Source organism: Loxodonta africana, chromosome 3, assembly GCF_030014295.1.
Source record: "Loxodonta africana isolate mLoxAfr1 chromosome 3, mLoxAfr1.hap2, whole genome shotgun sequence".
NCBI lineage: Eukaryota > Metazoa > Chordata > Mammalia > Proboscidea > Elephantidae > Loxodonta > Loxodonta africana.
Window position 1 is genome coordinate 143,868,153 of NC_087344.1, and position 21,881 is coordinate 143,890,033.

General features: G+C 45.9%; 1 protein-coding gene across 4 annotated transcripts in view; it reads left to right on the top strand.

Annotated features, from left to right (window-relative positions):
* Positions 1–21,881, top strand: part of BCAR3 (BCAR3 adaptor protein, NSP family member) — a 149,452-nt gene that overhangs the window by 78,719 nt on the left and 48,852 nt on the right. The window contains exon 1 of one of the 4 annotated variants that reach the window (XM_023558399.2): positions 1–12,005. This exon is cut by the window's left edge and continues 16,528 nt beyond it. The exons of the other annotated variants lie outside the window; for them this stretch is intronic. Coding sequence (XP_023414167.1) covers positions 11,922–12,005 — 84 coding nt within the window. The 5' untranslated portion in view covers positions 1–11,921. The remainder of the gene's footprint in view (positions 12,006–21,881) is intronic. 4 annotated transcript variants of the gene reach the window in all.

The window sequence follows — 21,881 nt, forward strand, 5'->3', positions numbered from 1 at the left end:
TACTTCTAATTTCCTAGGTGTTTGTGGAACTCAGATGGAGAATCTCCGTGTTTCTGCAAACGTTCACAGGGCCCCTATCACATTCAGGCATTGAGCTGGGCACTGGGGTGATGAAGATGACTCCAACATGGGTCCCAGGGCTGACAGACAAAGACATGGGTCATTTTAATGGATGTTTGGATAGCAGAATACTGGAAGGCAGGATTAGAGCTAGGATCCTCACTAGGGTAAATAGATCAATAACAATGGAAGAAGAGTCCTTATGGGGCTACGTACAGTGAGAACTGGTGTTTCTAAGCTCCTTTAGACTGTGTCCAACTAAGGACTATCTAAGGAGCAAATTTGGGAAGACCTGAACATAATTTGGGGATGGCACAATTTTTTTTTGTTCTGGAAAGAAATAATGAGAGTTTCCTCAATAGGTAATCCTGCCTGGTTAAATCTCACCTGCCCTCATTAAGGGACTATCTCGCCAGTCCTCTGAATCAGGTTCTATCTATGGCTTTCCACATAACAGAATAGCCTTTCGGAAATGTCCTCCAGGAGTTTAGGATGGCACTGTTGCTTGGGTAAGCAGGGCTGAATGAACTGTTTGTTAGTGGGTTCCCATAGCCTGGGAGGAGTGCTGGGTGTGGAAGCAAAAGTCGCACCTACACTCAATGGCATAGGACATTCCGACTTCATGATTTCTTCTCCTTTTTCCTTGAGGCAAACTCGTGTCTATTGTACCCTTGAAAACTCAAGATAATTCAGTTCTTTCATGGAACTTCCCTGCAATAAATAGGTTGTGAAACACAATTAATTTTCACCCATCACTGAAACATGAGTATACAGCTCTATTATGAATGGGCGCATATTATACATGTTTTCGTGTTGCATCAGTTTACGTTGGCTCTTGTTTTAGAATTTCTCAGGTACAAGGAACACATCTTACGTGTATAAAAGAGCCCAATATGTTGTGTTACTTTTCAATCTCAAATTTTACCTAATCTTACACTGCTGGGAAAGGTAGGAGTGGAGTCACCTGAGTTGATGGCTGTTTCCAAGAAGGAAAACATCTTTAGGACTCTCAGTCTCTCACATCTGCTTCTCTCATCGTGTTGGCTGCATTCTCTCAGAACAGCTTTTTCATGCATTAGGAGCACATGGTAGTAGTCTGCGCTAGGCTTATAATCTTAAAGTATATGGTCCAAGGGGAAAAGGAGACCTCTCCTATTAGCTCTAGTTTGAAAAATTCCAGGGAAGGACTCTGATTGGCCTGACTTAGGTCACGTGTCTGCTCCTGGGCTATTCAGTGGTCAGTATTTTGATTGGCTCACATGTCCATTACATATATGAACATACATGCTATCTAGTAAAGCTTTTAAATAAAATAACCACCACATGCTACTTACATCATTTTTCCTTCAGAATTTTCAGGAATCAGAAGTACATTAGGTTATATTTCTAATTTCCTCTGTCTACCCAAGGTTACCCAAGGTTGGTTATTGTTGTTAGTTGCCATCAAGTCACCTGTGACTCTTGGTGGCCTGATGTGACCCCATGTGTGCAGAGTAGAACTGCTCCATAGGGTTTTCAAGGCTGTGACTTTTCAGAGGCAGATCACCAGGCCTGTCTTCCGAGGCACCTCTGGGTGGGTTCGAGCTGCCAAACTTTCAGTTAGTAGTTGAGTGTTTAACTGTGCCATTCAGGATACATATCTGAAAGTTGGCACGTGAATGCTGGGTTTTTGTTTTTAATCTTTTCAACCCTTAAACCCGTCTTTCTCTAGTTTGTCTCCTTCATGGTTTATATGTGCTGGATATCCACTGCCTCCCAGTTTAATTGTCAGATCCATTGCCATTACAGACAAGTTATAGGTGGGGAGACTCCAGAGGGGCTGTGGAGCCCCCTGTGATTTACAGCTTGGCCTTGGGACCTGGTCCAACCCTGAGACCTGGTATTCCTGGAGAATAATCCCTGTGGGTTCCTGCTGCTCTCCCTAGTATCTCCCCCTTTCCCCATCCAGCCCTCCCACCTCTTTGGGTACACGCTGCAAGGCCAGGCATTGCATTGTCCTTTGAACCACTGGCAAAAGGAATCCATCGTCCTTACCTTGGGCAAAGGCTTATCTTCTGGATGTCACTTCCACAGGCAGCATTGTGTATGGCAGCTGACTGCCTTAGGAAGTGAAGAAACTGGCTGGTGACCAATACTGTCCTTTCCATGTAACACAGCCATCAGAGTCAGCCTCTTCCTATGGAGAAACAGGAACAGTTCATGACATCATGTATGACAAGGGCTCTCCCCTTGCCCGCCAGTCAACACCATGTGCAATACGGCTTTGCCGATTCCTGGTTCTTCCCAGATTCTGGCCTCAGCGCCCATCTGTACCCCCCTACCCTTTCGCATCAGTTATGAACGGGCTGGGATTTTTCAGACCAGACTTTCTGTCTCTGTTGCCAAGAATATCTGTCACTAGGTTGGAGGGAGGGGGTTGTTGCAACAGCCACGATGCTACCTTTTGGATTTGCACAAGATAAGGTACTCCTGGCAACCAGGTGTTCTCCATGGTTCCATGATCACATCCAACAGGGCCAGCCCTTCTGATTCATTGTTTTAATTATTCACTCTAAGAACAGTTTGATCTGACATGTGAAAGAAACGAAGATAATAATACCTGTTTGCTCGTGTATTAAATGAGACAATGTGGTCAAAGTTCTCTGTAATGTACTGTCTAAATGCTGGCTGTGGGGTACCTTGCTCATGGGGTGAGGTTGAGAGGGGAAGAGATTGTGGTGATTTACTGCAGTCTCCTCGGGACACACCCCTGAAGTCTCCGGTTGGGGAGGAGGAGCTGAGGGTAAAAGTTGTCACTCTTACGCATTTACTAATTATTGTGCGCAAACAAGGCCCTTCTACCAGCTGGGAGAAGTGGTTCCCTTCCTCTCACAGGTGTTTAAAGCCACTAAAACGACTGTAAGGAAAGGTGAAACTGTTTGCCTCAAGGCTATGTATTTCTTCTTTTCACCAGCCACAGCCCTGAAAAGGCCTGATCTTATCCAAGGTAAAAATCAGTTGCCTTTGAGTTGATTCTGACTTACGGTGACGCTGTGCGTGTCAGAGTAGAGCTGTGCTCCATAGGGTTTTCAATGGCTGATTTTTCAGAAGCAGATTGCCAGGCCTTTCTTCCAGGGTGCCTCTGGGTGGACTCAAACTGCTAACCTTTTGGTAAGCAGCCAAGCCCATTAACTGAGTGTATTACCCAGAGACTTCTTATCCAAGGTTGTTGTTAATAGATGCCGTCGAGTTGATTTTTACTCATAGTAACCATATGTGACAGAGTAGAACTGCACCATAGGGTTTTCTAGACCATAATCTTTAAGGGAGCAAATCACCAGGTCTTTGTCCCTCGGAGCCACTGGGTGAGTTCCAACCACCGACTTTTTGGTTAGAGCTGAGTGCTTAACCGTTGCACCCCGCAGGGCTTCTTGTAGCCAAGTGCTTTGTAAGTCCTTAGTGGCATCCATGACAAACAGAGTATTTGCCTCCTTTCTCTGTCTACTATAAAGACCGAGTAAGACCATCGGGAAGACACCTCTAAGAGCCGCTGCAGGTTTTTTGATCTTTGAGACAGGCCTGGCAATCTGCTTCTGAAAGGTCACAGCCTTGAAAACCCTACGGAACGGTTCTACCCTGCACACACGGTGTTGCCACGAGTAGAAATCATGTGCTAACAAGAAGTCTTTGAAAACTGGGTAAAAGCTTTGGACCTGCCTCTTCCATGAACAGATACTTGCACAAGGGTTTATATACATTTATATATACAATATATCTACAATCCCAGCGGCTCATGGAAGCCCCGCCCCATGTCCAAGTTATGAACCCCTGGTCTGGACTGATTCTCGTAGCTCTTTTTCAGGTGCTGAATCATCCAATATGTCACTCAGAAGATAATGCCCATAAGCAGTCTATGACTGTGAAAAAAGGATATTTTCCAAATGAAATATTTAGTTTTTAGGTGTCTGGAGTTTGCTGGAAAACAGATACACAGGGATTAATAAAATCACTTTTCTGTTTTACTTGGGTCAGCTTTCAAGGCTAGAATGGTAGAGTTAGTCCTGACTCCACCCCTCTGCTGGTGCTGGCTCTTTCTTCCACCCCTGGGCCTCTGCCTCCTTGGGCATTCCTTGCAGGCTTGTTCATCCACTCAGACACTTGGCAGCCTTTCTAGGCAGGCACAGTGGGAGATGGGGGCGGGGCGGCTATGGAAAAATGCGCTGTAACTCTGTAACTCTGGTGGATTCCTGCCATTAGGGGCAAGAGAGGAGGAGGTCCAGACAGAAGGCAGCACCGGAGAGGGCAGCTGGGCAGAGCAGACACAGGATCCAAGGGGCTGTGCCAGGCATGGCTCTAATTCTAGAAATGGCTGGTACCAGGGTACCCAGTAATAATGGGCCAGTGAAGAATAATGGAGTCAGGCACGCCGGACACGTTTCTCTGGGGAATCTAGACACACGTGGAAGATCCGGCCCCAGGGCAGGGGCCTGGAGGGCTAGGCAAGGGGAGGGGCTGCAGGACATCCAATCAGAACAGAGGCTATAGCCCAGTTTTGCAGCCAGCTGGGTATGGGGGCAATAGAAAAGGAGGGGTGCAGCTCAGATCTGTGTGGCAGGCCTCCCAGATCCCCAGGCAGATGGGCTGGGACAATACGTGGTGACATGAGAACTTGGTACTGTGGATGGACCTCAGGAGTCCCCTGGGTGAGGGCCAGGTGGGCAGGTGCAGTAGACACACATGCTGCCTGTTAAAACAAACAGCTCCTAAAATGACAAGGACTCTGGAGTAGAAAATCATCTGAGACAGCTGAACAAGTGTGACTAAAACCGTGTGTGTGGTTTTAATATGCTGTTTTAAAGCATAAAGCTTAAGAAAAAAATTTTTAAACTTCTCACTGCTTTCAAGGTTCAAGAGCCCCGTAAGTACCAGCTGGGAGCTGGTCAGTGGTCAGCGGTCAGCGGCTATCCACACTCCCGTTGTGGAAGCATGGCTCCTGCAGGCCAGACCTTCCTCTGACATTTAGGCTGTGGCTGGGCACGTGAGCCTGCAGGTGCAGGGAGAGGGTGTGTTGTCCCTGCTCACGTTTGCTGAGTGCCTACTGCATGTCCGGCACTAGGTTTCTTATGTGTTAGCTCACGTAATCCTCAAAACCTGGTAAGCGTGAGGCAGAAATGAAGGCTCGGAGAGGTTAAGAACTTTCCTAAGGTCACCCTGCCAGTTAGTGGCATCGTGGAGACTTGGACCTATTCTGGTTGTCCTCTACTCTCCTACCTCCTAGGTTGTGTTCCCAAACCACTTTGGAGACATGCAGAGATCTGCCTCCCAGCCCAGTTTTGGAAGATGTCATTTTGCAGAAGTGCTTGTGAGATGGGGGAGTGGCAGTGGAGATGGGAGACAGCATAGCTGTCTGGCCTTGTAGTGCCCCTTGACCCATTTCTGCAGCACGGAGAGGCCTCTGAGGGGCTTTGTGGTCCATGCCTATTAGTTGTTTACCTAGCCCCTACTTACCAAAAGTGAAAGAAAGGGGAAGGAGAAAAGCATACAGCAAAGAAAAACTAGTAGCAAAGATGACAAGAGAAATTATTACACTGCCTGCACTGGTGAGTATAGAAGAAAAGCTGGCAGGTGGATGGCGAACCATCTTAGATAGTATATTACTTTCCTGAGGCTGCTGAAACAAAGTACCACAAGCTGGGAGGCTTGAAACAGAAATTTATCCTCTCATAACTGTGGAGACTAGAAGTCTGAAATCAAGGTGTCGGCTCTCTCTGAAGGCTCTAGGGGAGAATCCTTCTTTGGCTCTTCCAGCCTCTCGTAGTCCTAGGCATTTCTCGGCCTGTGGCAGCTTAACTCTAAGTCTGTCTCCTTATGTGTCTTTGTGTCTCTGTGAATTTTCCCCTCTTTTGATAAGGATAAGCAGTCATATTGGATTAGAGTCCACCCACTCCAGTGTGACCTTACGTTCACTAATTACATCTACAGAGATGCTGTTTCCAAATAAGGTCACAATCACAGGTACCAGGGATAGGACTTCAATATATCTTTTGGTGGGGGGGACACAGTTCCACCCGTAACAGATACATAAGACTCCCAGAGGTGTATAGATGGGCTTCAGGCGATACAGAAATCTCCTGAGATTATATGTAAAACATTACAAGGATGTGCTTTTTGTTCTGTGAGGTGAGTCCGTGGTTTTCACAGAATCCCGAAAGAAGGTTGAGACTGCCGGAAAGTCTGAATCTGTCTGAGAGGTTGCAATTATGCCCTGTGCGTGTTCTTTTAATTACCCCCTACTGCTAAAAACAGAGAATGGAGCTTCTATAATTTAGGAATTCTGGGGTGAATCCAGGAAATAAGGCAGCAGTGGTGCGGTGTGCGTGGGGCAGAATGTATGTAATAATATGAGAAAGAAAAATCAGGACCAGGTGCTCCCCAGATTTTGTGCCACCTTATTCAACTGTCTGATTTTAATAGCTGCTGCGAGAGACAGGAACTTGTAGGGGAGGGGGATGTAAGGCTCAGTGGAGTGAAGTCTGTTTGTGAAGGCAACACTTAGTCTCTTTGTTTCTGTGCTGGGCAGATCGATATCCCTTCCGGACAGAGACCATTTAACAGCCATACTCTTTCATCCCCTTGAGGAATTTGGGGGAAACTGTCAGACTGAGATCTGTGCAGCAAACCCTCCTAAATGCAGCCTCTGTGTTCGCCAGTGCAAGTGAACGTCTTGTCTACAGCACTACACAAATCAGCCTGGAGTCCAGTTTGCATTCCTTCTGGAGCAGGAAATAAATCAAATTTGCATATAGGAAAATGTGTTGCACTGTCTTTGGCAGCTTCTGTAGCTGCTCAGTCTGGCGTGAAGAGGAGGTGACCTCTCCCCTGAAATCTTCTCCTGCTTTCTTTGATGGTTTCTCAGCTCTTCCTCCTTGAGCCCTGCTGCTTTTTATGTGAGGTGTGTGCTTGGAGATACATGAGCTTCTCACCTGCCATTGCGCCTCCTGGTTTACTGGGTTCAGGATCATGCAGGGACCGGGCAGGTGCCTGGGGAAGCAGGGTTGCTGAGAAACCTCATCCTTCTTTTTCCTCTGCCCAGAGCTTCCCAGGCACTTGCCACGTTGCTCTTCAAGGCTCTGAGCCTGCAGCGGGTGTCCTCAGATATTTAGGTCTTCGCTGTCATACGAGGCTGGTGCCCGACTGAGCGAGTCCAGATATGAATTTAGTCTTTCCCTAGTTCCTGGGGCAATGGGGGCAGTGGCAAAATTCTCCTCTTCCATGCAAGAGATCTGGTTGCTGTGATGCTTGAACAGATTTCAGCAGATTTTCTAGACTAAGCCAGACTAGGAAGAAAGGCCTGGCGATCTGCTTCCAGAACTCAGCCGTGGATCACAGTGGTCCGATCAGGGGGATGGCACAAGACTGAGCCATGTTCCTTGCGTTGCCGGTGGGTTCACCATTAGTCAGGGGCCACCTCGACAGCAGCTAACAGCAACAACATCATCAGCCTTACTCCCTAGTTCGTTAAAGCTGCCTTTTGTTTACCGAGAGTCAGATCACTGGGGTTTAGTGGAGACCAAAAGCCAGGAAGGAACGAGCATTCTGGGGGATGAAGAATCTCGGGGGTGGCTGTGTGCTGATCATGATGCCTGGTATTCACCCCCTGACAGTCTCTTCACTGTGGCTACGAGGACGAGCCAGACCTTGCAGCCTTGGACTAGTGCCCTCTGATTCAAAGCCTGCCCCCACCCCCCGGCAGTGTCATTGCCTGCAGGACTGCTTGATGACCCCGAGTGGCTCAGTGCCTGCAAGGTTGATGTCTTGATTCTGGGGTGGCTTTGGTGAGCAGAGTTGAGGGTACCGGCGGCATGGTTTCCCTGGCTGTCCTGAAGCAGTGAAAAGCAGATACCTGGTAGGCATATCTTTCTCCCCATGCCCCCCAACCATGCCATGTCAGTGGGTATATGGCACTTTTGGGAAAGGGGCTCGGTGCTCTCTTTCTACACCTCTCAGCAGAGGGGCTGCTGCTGAAAGGAAGCATGTCCCTGTGAAAATGGCTGACAGGCGGCTCCTGTTTCTATGGTTACTCGGTAGAACGGGTTAGCATTAGGGCTGCCCAAGGAAAAAGGAAAAACTGGCATTGAGGCCAACGCCTGTGCAGGGGGTCTTCCTCCCGCCTGCTTTAACTGTCCTCCCCCGCACCACCAGGTGGAATGGCCAACATATTTGACCCGGGGCTATGGGAATTTCCTTCAAGGGTTCAACTGATTGCCATGGATTTTTTCACAGGTGGAAGAAGCAATCCCCTCAGATGGCCAGAGGGGGTCGCTGGAGAGCACCCAGCAGGACCTTTTCATGAGCTCAGTGCTGCCCCCTCCGCCTCTCACTCCTTCCAGTTCCTGGGATTGCCCTGTTGTTGGGTACCTTGGAGTCGATTCCGATTCACAGCGCCCCTGACAGAGGAGAACTGCCCCAAAGGGTTTTCTAGGCTATAATCTTTACGGAAGCAGATCACCAGGTCTTTTCTCCCGTGAAACCGCTGGGTTGGTTCGAACTGCCCACCTTTAGGTTAGCAGCGGAGCATTTAATCATTGCACCACCAGGGCTTCTTGAGATTGCATTGGAAACACTGATCCCTGTCCCCAGAAGGGCGTGGTATTTAGGAAAGCCTGAATCCAAATTTGATTGGTCCTAAATCACATGTACCAAATCATCAAAATGTGACCCCTGCCCAAGTCACAGCCTTTCCATGGGGGCTGTGTAACAGGTTTAATTATAAAACTTGAAAGAAAAAAAAACCTCTTATTTGGGCCCACAGCATGATTTTGTTCCCACGTGATCAGATAATGGGTTTTGCAATCAAAGGCAGGAGCCCCTGGTCCTTTGTCCTCTGCTGAGTGACACGCTGTTTTGGTCCTCCATGTAACTAGAATAGAATAATAATTGTGGGGAGAATGTGAGGGAATTGATCAGTGTGGGTAGGATGCATTTAAAAGCATAACAAGTGAAGGGCACTTTGCAAATTCATGCCATTATCATCTTTGCTTGCAATAACAGCACGCTATTTTAGTCTCTCTCCTTGGCTGTCTCAGGAGAAAATTGATTAAAACTTTTGAGTGCTCCTTCAGAAATTTCTTTCAGCATGCAACAAAAATAAAAGATGCTTAAGAAACAGTTACCTAATAAGATTAGTCCATTCTTTAGTCCTGAGGGAACAAATTCTTGGGGATTTTGGAGGCATTTTTTAGAGTAAACAGGGAAAGCCTCAGGTGACAAGAGCTGTGATTCAACAGTGACCTGAATGTCTTTTTGTTTTGCTTTTGCCCTGACTTTGGAGCAGTTGACTACATAATTCTATGTAATTTACATGTCTGAGTTATTTGCATATTTACTTTCAGGAATGCATTTCATTCACGATTTCTGGGGAGAAGGCATCGGGAATTCAGAGGCCTTGGGCTGACTAAACCCTGGTGGTGCAGTGGTTAAAGTGCTTGGCCCCTAACCAGAAGGTCAGCATTTCAAACCCACCAGACACCAGACACTCCATGGGAGAAAGATGTGGCAGTGTGTTTCCACAAAGATTTACAGCCTTGGAAACCTTCAAAGGGCAGTTCTACTCTGTCCTACAGGGTTGCTATGAGTCCGAATCGACTTGACAGCAGTGGGGTTAGTTTGGTTTGAATTTCTGTGCAGAATTTAATAAAATGCTTCCCTTCCTTCCCTGGGCCTGGGATGATGTTTTTCTAGACTCTTGGGGAGTTTTTTTTTTTTTTAGCTTAGAGGAGCTTGTTAAACCAGTTGCCATTGAGCCATTTCCGATTCATGGTGACCCCATGTGTGTCAGAGTAAAGCTGTGCTTCATAGAGTCTTTGATGGCTCATTTTTTTTTCCGCCAGGCCTTTCTTCTCAGGTGCCTCTGGGTGGACTTGAACCTCCAACCTTTTGGTTAGCAGCCAAGCTTGTTAACCATTTGCACCATCAGGGACTGAAGGAGCTTGTTATTTCCTGCCAAATAGGTGAAAATGAGGCCCCTTACCTGGTGGCTCTTGGCCTGCTTGGTGAGTCATAAGCTGCTGAAACCATATGAACTTAGGGCTGTTCATGTGGATGTACCCTTTGAATCCCATATAAAGGAAATGAAGGCAAACAAAGAAAAGTTTCCCATGGACCCCGTACATGGACCTTGGAGGACAGTATTGACCCACGAGCTGGATCATCTCCAAGGGCTCTTCCAGCTCAAAAACGCTTTGAGCTCTACCACCTTTCGTGCTTGCTTCCAGGTCCTCTCCTGGTGCCCAAGACTACAAATCTGACCTCCTAAAATTATGAATTTAGGTGGAGGAGGAGTGAGGAGAAAACCAGTGGAAGGAGGAGAAAGAATGCCAGTTCTCCCATCTGTTCCTGTGGCAGTAGATCCTTTGTAGCTTCATCCCCACTCCCAACGTGTTTATTAGGCTGAGTTTCTGCCCCTTCCGGTGGATGGGAAATCCGTGGCCCCTAAGCCCCTCATCTGAGCACAGAACTTCTCACTGGACATTGAACAATTTCCTATTTTTCAAGCTGACTTGACCTAATCGAAAGGCCAAGGTCTCCCAAGGATTTGACACTAATCCTGTTGGATATTTCTCATACCTCCCTCAGGCCTCATCTGGTGTTATTCCTTTCTGGACTGAATAGGTTCTGTTTCTTCCCAGTTGCAAGTTTCTGCCTGTGTGAGGTTTTAGAAGACTTTGGGACACATTCCATTTTTGAGTGGCTGAAGCCACAGCGAGTTAATATTTGGAACTGTAGGAAGGGAAGAGCTACAGGCAAAAATCTGGGTTTGATAAAAAAACAGAATTGTTGTGTATCCACCGTAACTGGAATGAAAGAAGAAAAGCAATTACCTTCCCCTAAATAAAGGTATTGGGGCCTCTTGGTAGGGGTAAAGGCCTCTTACCGCAGGGGAATCTAGAAAGACCATGCGTGGCTGCAGTGGACTGAAGGTTTGTGCGCTAGATCTTGGTTAGGCAGAGTGGGTAATTACAGTGAAGATGGGTAATTACAGTGAAGTATTTAAAGTGACAGGGGAGTGGGACAAACAGCTGAGTCAGAAGAGGGTACACAGCCTCCCAACAGACTGTAGGGCCAGGTGGGGAGGGAACGGGCGTTCAGAGTGTTTGCTGACAGACTTGCTAATTAAACACCAAAAGGCAATGTTGCTTTGCCAGTAGAGATGGCTGTGCCAACGTTATCAGCTGCAAACTGACTGCCAGAAGCATCCTAATTAAAAATAAACAGCTCTGGAGGTGGGCGTGAGAGAGTGGGGGTAGAGGTTGTGCCTGCATCCTTAGGGCTTCTTCAGGAGTGCTCCTAGGGAGAGTCACGCCCTGGTCACTTTTAGGCCACCTCCTTTCCTCAAAGGAGTCTCTGTCCCGTAGCAAGCTGGTGTGATGTGCACAACTCCCCCTGCTTCCGTAATCTGCCAGGTGCTGGGGTGACCGGCAAACAGTCAAAGCCACTCGGAGCAGATTGCATGGTGTGCTTCAACCCTGAGAAGGAAAGGCCGCCTGGGGGGTTAATGATTTCTGCTCAGTCTCTAAACTGAGGGGACAGCTAAAGCCCAGAGCCTCTGCTGAGAGGGGTTAGAATTTCATCAGAAAGCAAGGCTGGTCACATGAGAATTTCTGGCACCCGTGTGTATGGCAGGCTGGACACCAGCCTGCCAGAATTGAGTGAGTGCATCGTGTTGGCTTGAGCTGAGGGGAAAAGTCCCAGACTGGCCTGGGAGAAAGAGCCGGCTCCCTCCCAGCCCGGCGACTGCGGGCAGGACTGAGGCTCTAACGCCCTAAGCCTCCTTTCTTTTAACCCTAAGGAAAGTGTGTGGTCCCGGGGAAGGACGATTAAAGATGCCTAAGGAATGCAATGCTTTCCACGCCCTCTCGGCAGCCCTGTGCTGCTTCTATCACCGCAAGTCTTTCATTGGAGTCAAGGTAGGTGTGGTTTTGAGATAAGATACACCCATAATTCTTTTGGGGGCCTTGAAAGCGTTCCTTTTCTAATTAACACTGGAAAAAAGTTTGCCACTTGCTGACTATAAAAACAGCCGTGCTTTCTTTGACTGATGGATCTTCATAAGCCCCCTAGCCGTCTCCTTCCCTGGGAGTGGAACGCAGAGCACGGACCAGGGCTCCCTGTCTGGGTTTTGGGATGAAGCTGTTTTTCAGGGCACTTTCTGTCTCCTTGGGCTGCAATTTTATGCCCAAGTAGCTCAACAAGATGGAGCTATTTTTCTTCTTTCTCTCACTGTCACTGTCTCTTTCTCTCTCGCTTGTGTTGGATGTAAGGAGGTTGAGACCTCTTTTCTACTTGACCTCCTGGCCCATTATATGTCAGCAATGTTCAGAAACAACAAAATCTTGCCTTTCAAATCATAACCAGCTTCCGAAATATTTCAAGGTTCAGAACTGTCTTTTTCTTTACCGCTCCCATTTTAACCTTTGTTACAAAATGTTAATGCCAAAGGTTTTGCGTAATATGTTAATACACTATTTTGATGAGAGCGTCCAGAGAACTTCATTTGGCTAATTCGAGTCAGGGCCTGTGTTCCATGTGGCCTGCCTGTGACACACTTAGAACTAAGATTAATACAGGCTGTCATTGATGTGGGGGCTTGTGGGCCTCAGAAAAATCCTGTCAGCCCCAGTGTGACTGGACCTTAGTAACTTCATGGGAAACAGGAGTCTGAAAGCCCTCAAAGAGTTCTTCATACCCTGATGAGTTGACTTTCTCTGGAGGGGCTGATTTGTTCACTGCCACAGAAAAAGCTACAAAAAGGTTATGGTGTTCTGCTTCTTGCTTTTTAATAATACCTTAAAACTCTCAAGAAAATTGCATGTTAAAGGGAGAAAGGAGCCCTGGTGGCACAGTGGTTACGAGCTCAGCTGCTAACCAAAAAGTCGGTAGTTTGAATCCACCAGCCGCTCCTTAGAAACCCTATGGAGCAGTTCTGCTTTGTCCAGTAGGGTCGCTATGAGTCGGAGAAAGACCTCTCTGTAGAAAAATATACACTGAATATTTGCCTCTGACTCTCTGCCCTGTTGTCATTAGAAATGTGGCTTCCTAACCATTCTGTAGTGTTCCTTTTTGTCTCTTCGTCAAGAAATTTGGAGAACGAGTAACCAATCATCAGTTAAATTGTTCCCTCCCTGACTTAAGATCCCCTTTCTATCCTCCAGCCCACTGGGGGTGATGTGAGGACCATGTGGTTTCTGGCCTAAAAATGGATCGTTCTATCGTAGGTCAGATGAAGTCATGCCATTAATAGTATTTTAAAGCTGTCAAAGATAGACCAGGCGGTCCCAAAGGGAGTCATGCACTTCAGGGATTGGCAGTACGTTTTCACTGTAATAGGAACCCTTCTGTACGCCAACTTGTGCTAAGTCAGAAAAGTGCAGCTCAGCATTTGGTATGTGAGGAAACATCCTGTACCTATCTGGATCTGAAGAATCAGACTCTGGGTACCTCTGTGCCTGTGCAGTTCCGCCCCCAAGGCCTGAACAGAAAGGGCCACAGTAACATATGGGAAGGAGCCTGGTGGCGCAACAGTTAAGCGCTCAGCTGCTAACCAAAAGATTGGCGGTTCAAACCTACTCAGCAGCTCCGCAGTAGAAGGACCTGGCAATCTGCGCCTGTAAACATTACAGCCTAGAAAACCCTATGGGGCAGTTCTCTTCTGTCACATGAGATCACTATGAGTCACACAATGCCAACATATGAGATTAGTCTCAACCAGCCATCCTTCAGTTTATTCCTCCTCAATGCCACCAAGGTCCCTCAGCGATCTCCCCACCATGGCCACTCCGGGTGGTTGACTTTTAGTAGAACCACCCTCCCCTCCAACCAGGGTTCCTACCCCACCCCCAGTTTGTTACAGTCTTTGTAGAGCAGAAGAGGACATGATCAGTTCACCGGAAACTGAAGCCTTCAGTCCCCAACTCAGGGTTTCCCACTTGTACCCTCCAGCTGGGTTTCCCTGTCTTGCTTTGCTTAGCTAATTACCTGGGAAAGAAATCTGCTTTTGCTTAGTGCCTCATCCTGTTGAGGTTGCCCCAATGATAGTGCTGTATCGCTTTATTGACTTCCACTTTAATTAGGGGGTTTCAGGTCTTGCTGCTCATAATTAGTTTCTGTTGCAATTAGAGTTTCAAAATTAAATTGGGATTGATTGCCTGATAGCAAAGCGGAAACAAAGCTCCACTTCTTGACCATGTATGTGGCTTCACTTGGCGTGTATTTCTCATGCCAAAAATAACACTGTGGTAGCCATGGTAACTTTCCATTTGGTCTAATCCATATCATCTCTGGAGAAAGTAGAATGTTATTAATAGTGTTTGTTGTATGGGAAGAAAACTAAAAATATAAAAGCTCCTTTGTTACATAGGAGACCAATCACACTGGTGCTTACAGGGAATAAGATTTTATTTGCAGAGGTCTTGCAGAATCTAGATATATTTAGAGGCCTCAGTGGACTTGGATTTAATTGTTCTTGTGTGGACCTGTATACAATTGTCCTGGGAAGGAATTAAATGAGAGGCTGAGAATGGAGAGGAGGATCAAGGGTGTGCGTAGGCAGCTGGCCCTCGTGGAGTTGTGGCCAAAGATGAGATGTTCCGGCCACATTCAGGGTCATGACCTTAACATCCTGAGGGGGGTTCACATTAGGCAATTATTTCCCAAAAGACCCCTGGATCTTTTTACAGGTTGAGAAAAGGAAAGGGTATTTTGTTTATGCCTGACAGAAGAGAGTTTCAATGAAGACATTTAAGATCCGTATCATTAGTAAAGCGCATTCACGTTTGAGAGACCCTGTATGTCAGGTGTAGCCCTATTCGTGTGCAAGCACTCTGGTAGGTTGCGGGAGGGAATAAATCACAACCGAGGCAGGGTTCCTGCCTTCAAAGGGCTTGCCACAAGAACATTAGATCATAGTATCTTTTCATTCCACTTGCAGGCTTTCTAATACCTGAGTTCCTTCATATGTTATCTCATTTGTGTCTCAAAACTAGTTCTATGAATTGAACAGGGCAATAGTTGGCTCCTTTCACAGAGGAGAAACTAAACCTCAGAAAAACAACCTGCCCAGAGTCATTTAGTGGGGGATCAGGAGTAGAAATAAAATTTTCTAGCCTCAAACCCAATGGTCTTTCTACTCTGCCATGTTAAGACGAATGAAAAATGAAGCAAAATGATAGTGCATATGCTAATACTTTATTTTGCAATTCAGCTGGAAGAGAATAGAGTGAGCCTCAGTTTTTAGGGTCTGGTAGATAGGTCCAAACCTGCTGCCGTCAAGTTGATACCTACTCAGAACTATCCTATAGAGTAGAATAGAACTGCACTATAGGGTTTCCAAGGCTGTACTCTTTACAGAAGTAGACTGCCACATCTTTCTCCCACAGAGCGATTAGTGCGTTTGAACAGCTGACCTTTCAGTTAGCAGCTGAACACTTAACCACTGTGCCACCAGGGCTCCTTTGTAGACACATAACCCTGTTTTAATTTTCTTTTTTTTTGTAACTCAGGATTTGAGTGCACAAAGGAGGGGATGGTGTGGGGAAGGCATTCCAGCCTGAGGGAACAACAGACCCAATAGCTCAGAGGTAGAAAAGATGGTTAATTCACAGAAGCACTGAGACTCACACCTGATCAGAGCAGCAGGTTCACAAGGAGGTTTAGGGGTGACACAGTCAAAAAAATAATGAAGGACTTTGGGGTCCAGGCTGAGGAGTTAGGATATTATCCCACCAGCCAGGCCTCCCTATTTGAGGTAGATTGACCTTCAGCCTGATTACATCCTTAGTTCAACTTAGCAGTCATTGATTGAGGTACCTAGTGTGTGCTAGGCCTTTGCCAAGTGCTGGGGGCCCAGTGAATAAGACCCAGTCCCTATCCTCTAGGAGCTTATAATCTAGTTGGGAAATCCACTGCAGTGCCATACTTAGTGGACATTCTATAGATATTTATCAACTGACTGAAAGAAAACATCATTTGTTAATGATTTGGTGGTACTATTGTAAAGGGTAGGAGCCCTGGTTACACGACAGTTAAGTGCTCAGCTGTTAACCAAAAGATTGGTGGTTCAAACCCACCCAGCAGCTCCACAGGAGAAAGACCTGGCAATTTGCTTCCTTAAAGATTACAGCCAAGGAAACCCTATGGGGCAGTTCTACTCTGTCATGGTGGGGTCACTATGAGTCGGAACTGAATCAACGGCATCCAACAACAACCGTTCTGAAAAATGGAGTCCTTAGGTGGTGCAAATAGTTAACATGCGTGGCTGCTAACTGTAAGACTGGAGGTTCAAGTCCACTCAGAGGCACCTCAGAAGAGAGGCTGGTCCGGCTACTTCCAAAAAATCAGCCATTGAAAACCCTATGGAGCACAGTTCTACTCTGACACACACGGAGTTGCCATGAGTCAGAATCAACTCGACAGCACCTGCTTTGTTATTTTAGAGGGCCGTATGGATCCCCACCCTTTAAAATCTCCTGTTCAGCTCTTTTACTTTATTATTTCTTTCATTTGCTTTAGCTACTTTACGTTTAAGAGCAAATTTCAGAGTCTCTTCTGACATCCATTTAGATCTTTTTTTAATTCTTGTCTTTTTCATGACTTTTTGCTTTCTACATGTATTATGTCCTTGATGTCATCCTACAACTCGTCTGGTCTTTGGTCATTAATGTTCAGTGTATCAAATCTATTCTTGAGATGGTCTCTAAATTCAGGTGGGATATACTCAAGGTTGTGCTTTGGCTCTCGTGGGCTTGCTTTAATTTTCTTAAGCTTCATCTTGAACTTGCATAAGTGCAATTGATGGTCTGTTCTGCAGCTGGGCTCCTGGCCTTGTTCTGACTGATGATATTGAGCTTCTTCATCATCTCTTTCCACAGATGTAGTTGATTTGATTCCTGTGTATTCCATCTGGCGAGGTCCACACATGTAATTGCTGTTTATGTTGTTTAAGAAGGTATTTCCAATGAATAAGTCATTGGGCTTGCAAAATTCTGTCACGCGATCTCCAGTGCCATTTTTATCACCAAGACCATATTTTCCAGCTACTGATTGATCCTTCTTCTATGTTTCCAACTTTTGTGTTCCAATCACCAGTTATGATCAATGCTTCTTGGTTGCATGTTTGATCAATTTCAGACTGTAGAAATTGATAACAATCTTTAGTTTCTTCATCTTTGACATTACTGGTTGGTGCATAAATTTGAATAATAGTCATATTAACTGGTCTTTCTTATAAGCATATGGATATTATTCCCTCACTGACAGTGTTGTACTTCAGGAGAGATCTTGAAATGTTCTTTTTGACAATGAATGTGATGCCATTCCTCTTCAATTTGTAATTCCTGGCACAGTTAAACCATATGATTGTCTGATTCAAAATGGCCAATACCAGTTCATTTCAGCTCACTGATGCATAAGATTCTGATCTTCAAACATTCCATTTCATTTTTGACCACTTACAATTTTCCTAGATTCACACTTCGTATATTCCACATTTCCAATTACTAATGGATGTTTAGAGCTGTTTCTTCTACTTTAAGTCATGCCACATCAAAAAATGAATGTCGGCTCGTGAAAACAGAGTTAACTCTTACAATGAAATGTGCAAAGACTTGGAGTTAGAAAGCCAAAGGGAAGAACATGCTTGGCATTTCTGAACCTGAAAGAACTGAAGAAAAAATTCAAGCCCTGAGTTGCCATATTGAAGGATTTCATGGTCAACATATTAAACAACAGAAGAAAAGAAGATGGAAGGAATACACAGTCACTCTACCAAAAAGAATCGGTCGGCGTTCATCCATCTCAGGAAGTAGCACATGATTAAGAACCAATAATATGAAAGGAAGAAATCCTAGCTGCATTGAAGGCGTTGGCAAAAAAACAAGGCTCCAGGAATTGAGAAAATACCAGTTGAGATGTTTCAACAAATGTTTGCAACACTGGAAACTCTCACTCATTTATGCCAAGAAATTTGGAAGACAGCTACCTGGCCAACTGATTGGAAGAGATCCATATGTGTGCCCATACCAAAGAAAGGTGATCCAACAGAATGTGGAAATTATCAAACAATATCATTAATGTCACATGCTGAAGATAATTAAAAAATTGTTGCAGCAGTACATTGACAGGGAACTGCAATAAATTCAAGCTGGATTCAGAATAGGGCAGGGAACCAGGTATATCACTGCTGATGTCAGACAGATCTTGGCTGAAACAGAGAATACCAGAAAAATGTTTATCTGTTTTATTGATTATGCAAAGGCATTCACCTGTGTGGATCATAACAAATTATGGATAACATTGCTACGAATGGGAATTCCAGAATACTTAATTGTGCTTATGCAGAACCTGTACGTAAAACAAGAGGCACTAGTTCAAACAGAATAAGGGGATACCACGCAGTTTAAAGTCAGGAAGGATGTGTAACAGGGTTGTATCTTTTCACCATACTTCTTCAATCTGTATGATGCTGAGCAAATAATCCTAGAAGCTGGGCTATATGAAGAAGAATGGAGCATCAGAATTGGAGGAAGACTCATTAACGACCTGTGTTATGCTGATGACAGAAACTTGCTAGCTGAAAGTGAAGAGGACTTGAAGCACTTACTGATGAAGATCAAAGACTACAGCTTCAGTATGGATTACACCTCAACGTAAAGAAAACAAAAATCCTTACAACAGGACCAGTAAGCAACATCATAATAAACAGAGAAAAGATTGAAGTTGTCAAGACTTTTGTTTTACTTGGATCTACAATCAATGCCCATGGAAGCAGCAGTCAAAAAATCAAATAGTGCATTGCATTGGGCAAATCTCCTGCAAAAAATCTCCTTCAAGTGTTCAAAAGCAAAGATGTCATGTTGAGGACTAAGATGCACTTGATCCAAGCCATGATTTTTTTCAATTGTCTCATATGCATGTGAAAGCTGGACAATGAATAAGGAAGACGGAAAAAGAATTATGCTTTTGAACTGTGGTGTTGGCAAAGAATATTGACTATACCATGGACTGCCAGAAGCACAAACAAATCTGTCTTGGAAGAAGTACAACCAGAATGCTCCTTAGAAGCGAGGATGGCAAGACTTTATCTTACGTACTTTGCACATGTTATCAGAAGGTATCAGTCCCTGGAGAAGGACATCATGCTTGGCAAAGTACAGGGTCAGTGAAAAAGAGGAAGACCCTCAAGGAGATGGATTGACACAGTGGCTGTAACAATGGGCTGAAACATAGCAACGGTAGTGAGGATGGCGCAGGACCAGGCAGTGTTTCATTCTGTTGTACGTGGGGTCGCTATGAGTCAGAACTGACTGGACAGCACCTAACAACAACAATGGATCCCCAGAGGCACATGCCTGATGTGGACTGGGTAGGAGCAGGGATGATTAGGGAAGGCCTCCTGGGGCAGGCAGGTAGACCCTGTGCTGAGTATGGAAGAATTAGTGGAAGTTACCCAGAAAAGAGGAAGAGGGGAGCATTCTGAGTAGAGGGAGGAGCTTGCACAAAGGCAGAGGGATGTAGAACAGCCAGTGTGTGAGAGAAGAACCAGCCTGGGAAGGGGCTAGTGAGTCAGCATGGAGCAGACTGTTAGGTCCTTAACAAACTACAGAAGGAATTTGACAAAAAGCACAATAGACCAGGTTTCTGGGGGCAATCTCCCACCTCTTCTGGTCCCTCATTTTTTTCTGTTTTTGATGCCTGTTTTGTGGACAGGGAAAAGGGAAATGAACCCTGCTGCTCTACCATTGGCTACTCCTGAAGAAGGCCAGATGTGGCCTGTCAGGTAACTGCAAGAGAACATAAGAGACAGGATTACATTGCACCTGCAGAAAAGCTGTCTTTCTGAAAGCACCGTATTTACCTATTTATCTGTTGGTGGATATTTAGGTTGTTTCCATCTTTTGGCTACTGTGCGTCGTGCTGCAATGAACATTGGTGTGCAGGTTTCTGTTTGTGTATAGGGTCCCTGGATAAATGAATCTGTGAGTCCTAGCTAAGCAGGGTCATTCAGTCCAGAGGCAGTGATCTTGTCAACAAGAAGCCAGGGTTAGAAGGCAGTGGATTTTAGGCATCTGCTTTCCCAAACATATATTTGATGTATTTGCAGCCATCGATTGCTCTGTAGTAGGGAGATTTTAAATTGTTTTTGTTGCTGTTGTGGTAGTTGTTTTTCTGTTTAGTTTTGAATCATTTTGCTTGCCCCTCCAAAAAACTATTTTGAGCCTCTCTGAATCCACATTACAGCCTGGGGTGGCGTATCTGCCTCAGAGGGTTGGCTCCCTGGAACTTGGTTTCATATGAACCTGCCTTTCTACGTTGGGGTGCGTGGTAGGTGGAGGTCCTGCTTGTCTTCCCTGTGGCTGGTCCAATAGTCTGCCCTTCCAACAGCTTGGCCGCTAGTGACATAACCACTCACTGGGGATGGCCTGAGCTGCCTTTGTCAGCAGGGTGGATGCACCTTCAGCATGAGCCGTGCAAGACCACTGAGAAATGTCTTTCCGAGTGACTCAGCCCCTCCTTGTGGTGGCTGCTAGTTGCTCATTTATCTTTCCCACTTCCAAAAAAAAAAAAACCCAGGGCAGCTTTTCATTAGAGCACCTACGCATCCAAGAGTAGGGGTCGGGGGTGGGGGGGTGAGGAGTGGAATCAGGTTTCAGCCCGGGGATCTGGGAAGGACACTGACTTGATGGAAGCCGTGTCCCAGAGCCCCCTCCTCAGCATTCCCTGGAGCTTGAATGCCGGCCCAAGCCTTGTTTTTTTTGGAGAGACAAGAGTGGGAAGCAGAGACAGGACTGGGGTCTTGGGAGAGTTCTGTTAGTGAGTTTAGCACCTCCAGGATTGCAGAGATGGGCCTGTGCCCACCACTGGGAGGACCGCTGGGGTGTCGGATCACTTGGCTCTAGAGGTCTTCTGCTCCAGCCAGTGTGAGGGGTCAGCAAGATATGGAGGACCTGGGCTTCTCTCACCTGCTTAAAGATGTCATCAGGGACAGCCCTGGGGCCTTTTAGCTGATGGGTATTTTGGGTGTCCCAGGGACAGCAGAGGAGACCCGGGGTGCCCACTCTAGATATGTGTGTGCTTTTACAAAAGCAATTATACCGAATGCAAACAGAAACCTGTACACCAAGGTTCATTGCAGCACTATGCACATTAGCCAAAAGATGGAAACAAACTAAATATCCATCAACAGATGAGTAGGTAAACATGGTGCAGTCTATACACACAATGGAATACTACTCGACCATAAAGAGAAGTGATGTCCTGGTACACACTACAACATGAATGAACCTTGAAAACACCACGCTGAGTGAAATAAGTGAGTCACAAAAGCACAAATACTATATGATCCCATTTATATGAAACAGGCGAATGTATAGAGACCAAAGCCTACTAGTGGTAACCGGGGTGGGAGGGAGAGGGGCAAGGGGGAGTTGTTGCTTGCTTACAGGGCGCTGAGTTTCTGCTGTTAGTGGTAGACTTTTTTGGAAAAGGATAGTAATGATAGTTGTGCACCATGATGAATTTAATGTCACTGAATTGTATGTATAAAAATTGTTGAACTGGCAAAAATTTTGTTATATGTATTTTTAGCTCAATTAAAAAAAAAGATGCAAGCCCTCCTAAATACCCCCCCTGAAAAAAAATGGGAGAAAAACCAGAAAGAAGTGACAAGTAGAAACGTAGATTCTTAGTAAGATGGGATTGATCTAACGTCCCTCTCAGCATGTGTGTGGAGGGCATACCAAGTCCTGGGAATACCAAGGTGAAAGCCCTGCCCCTGTCCTGAAGGAGCC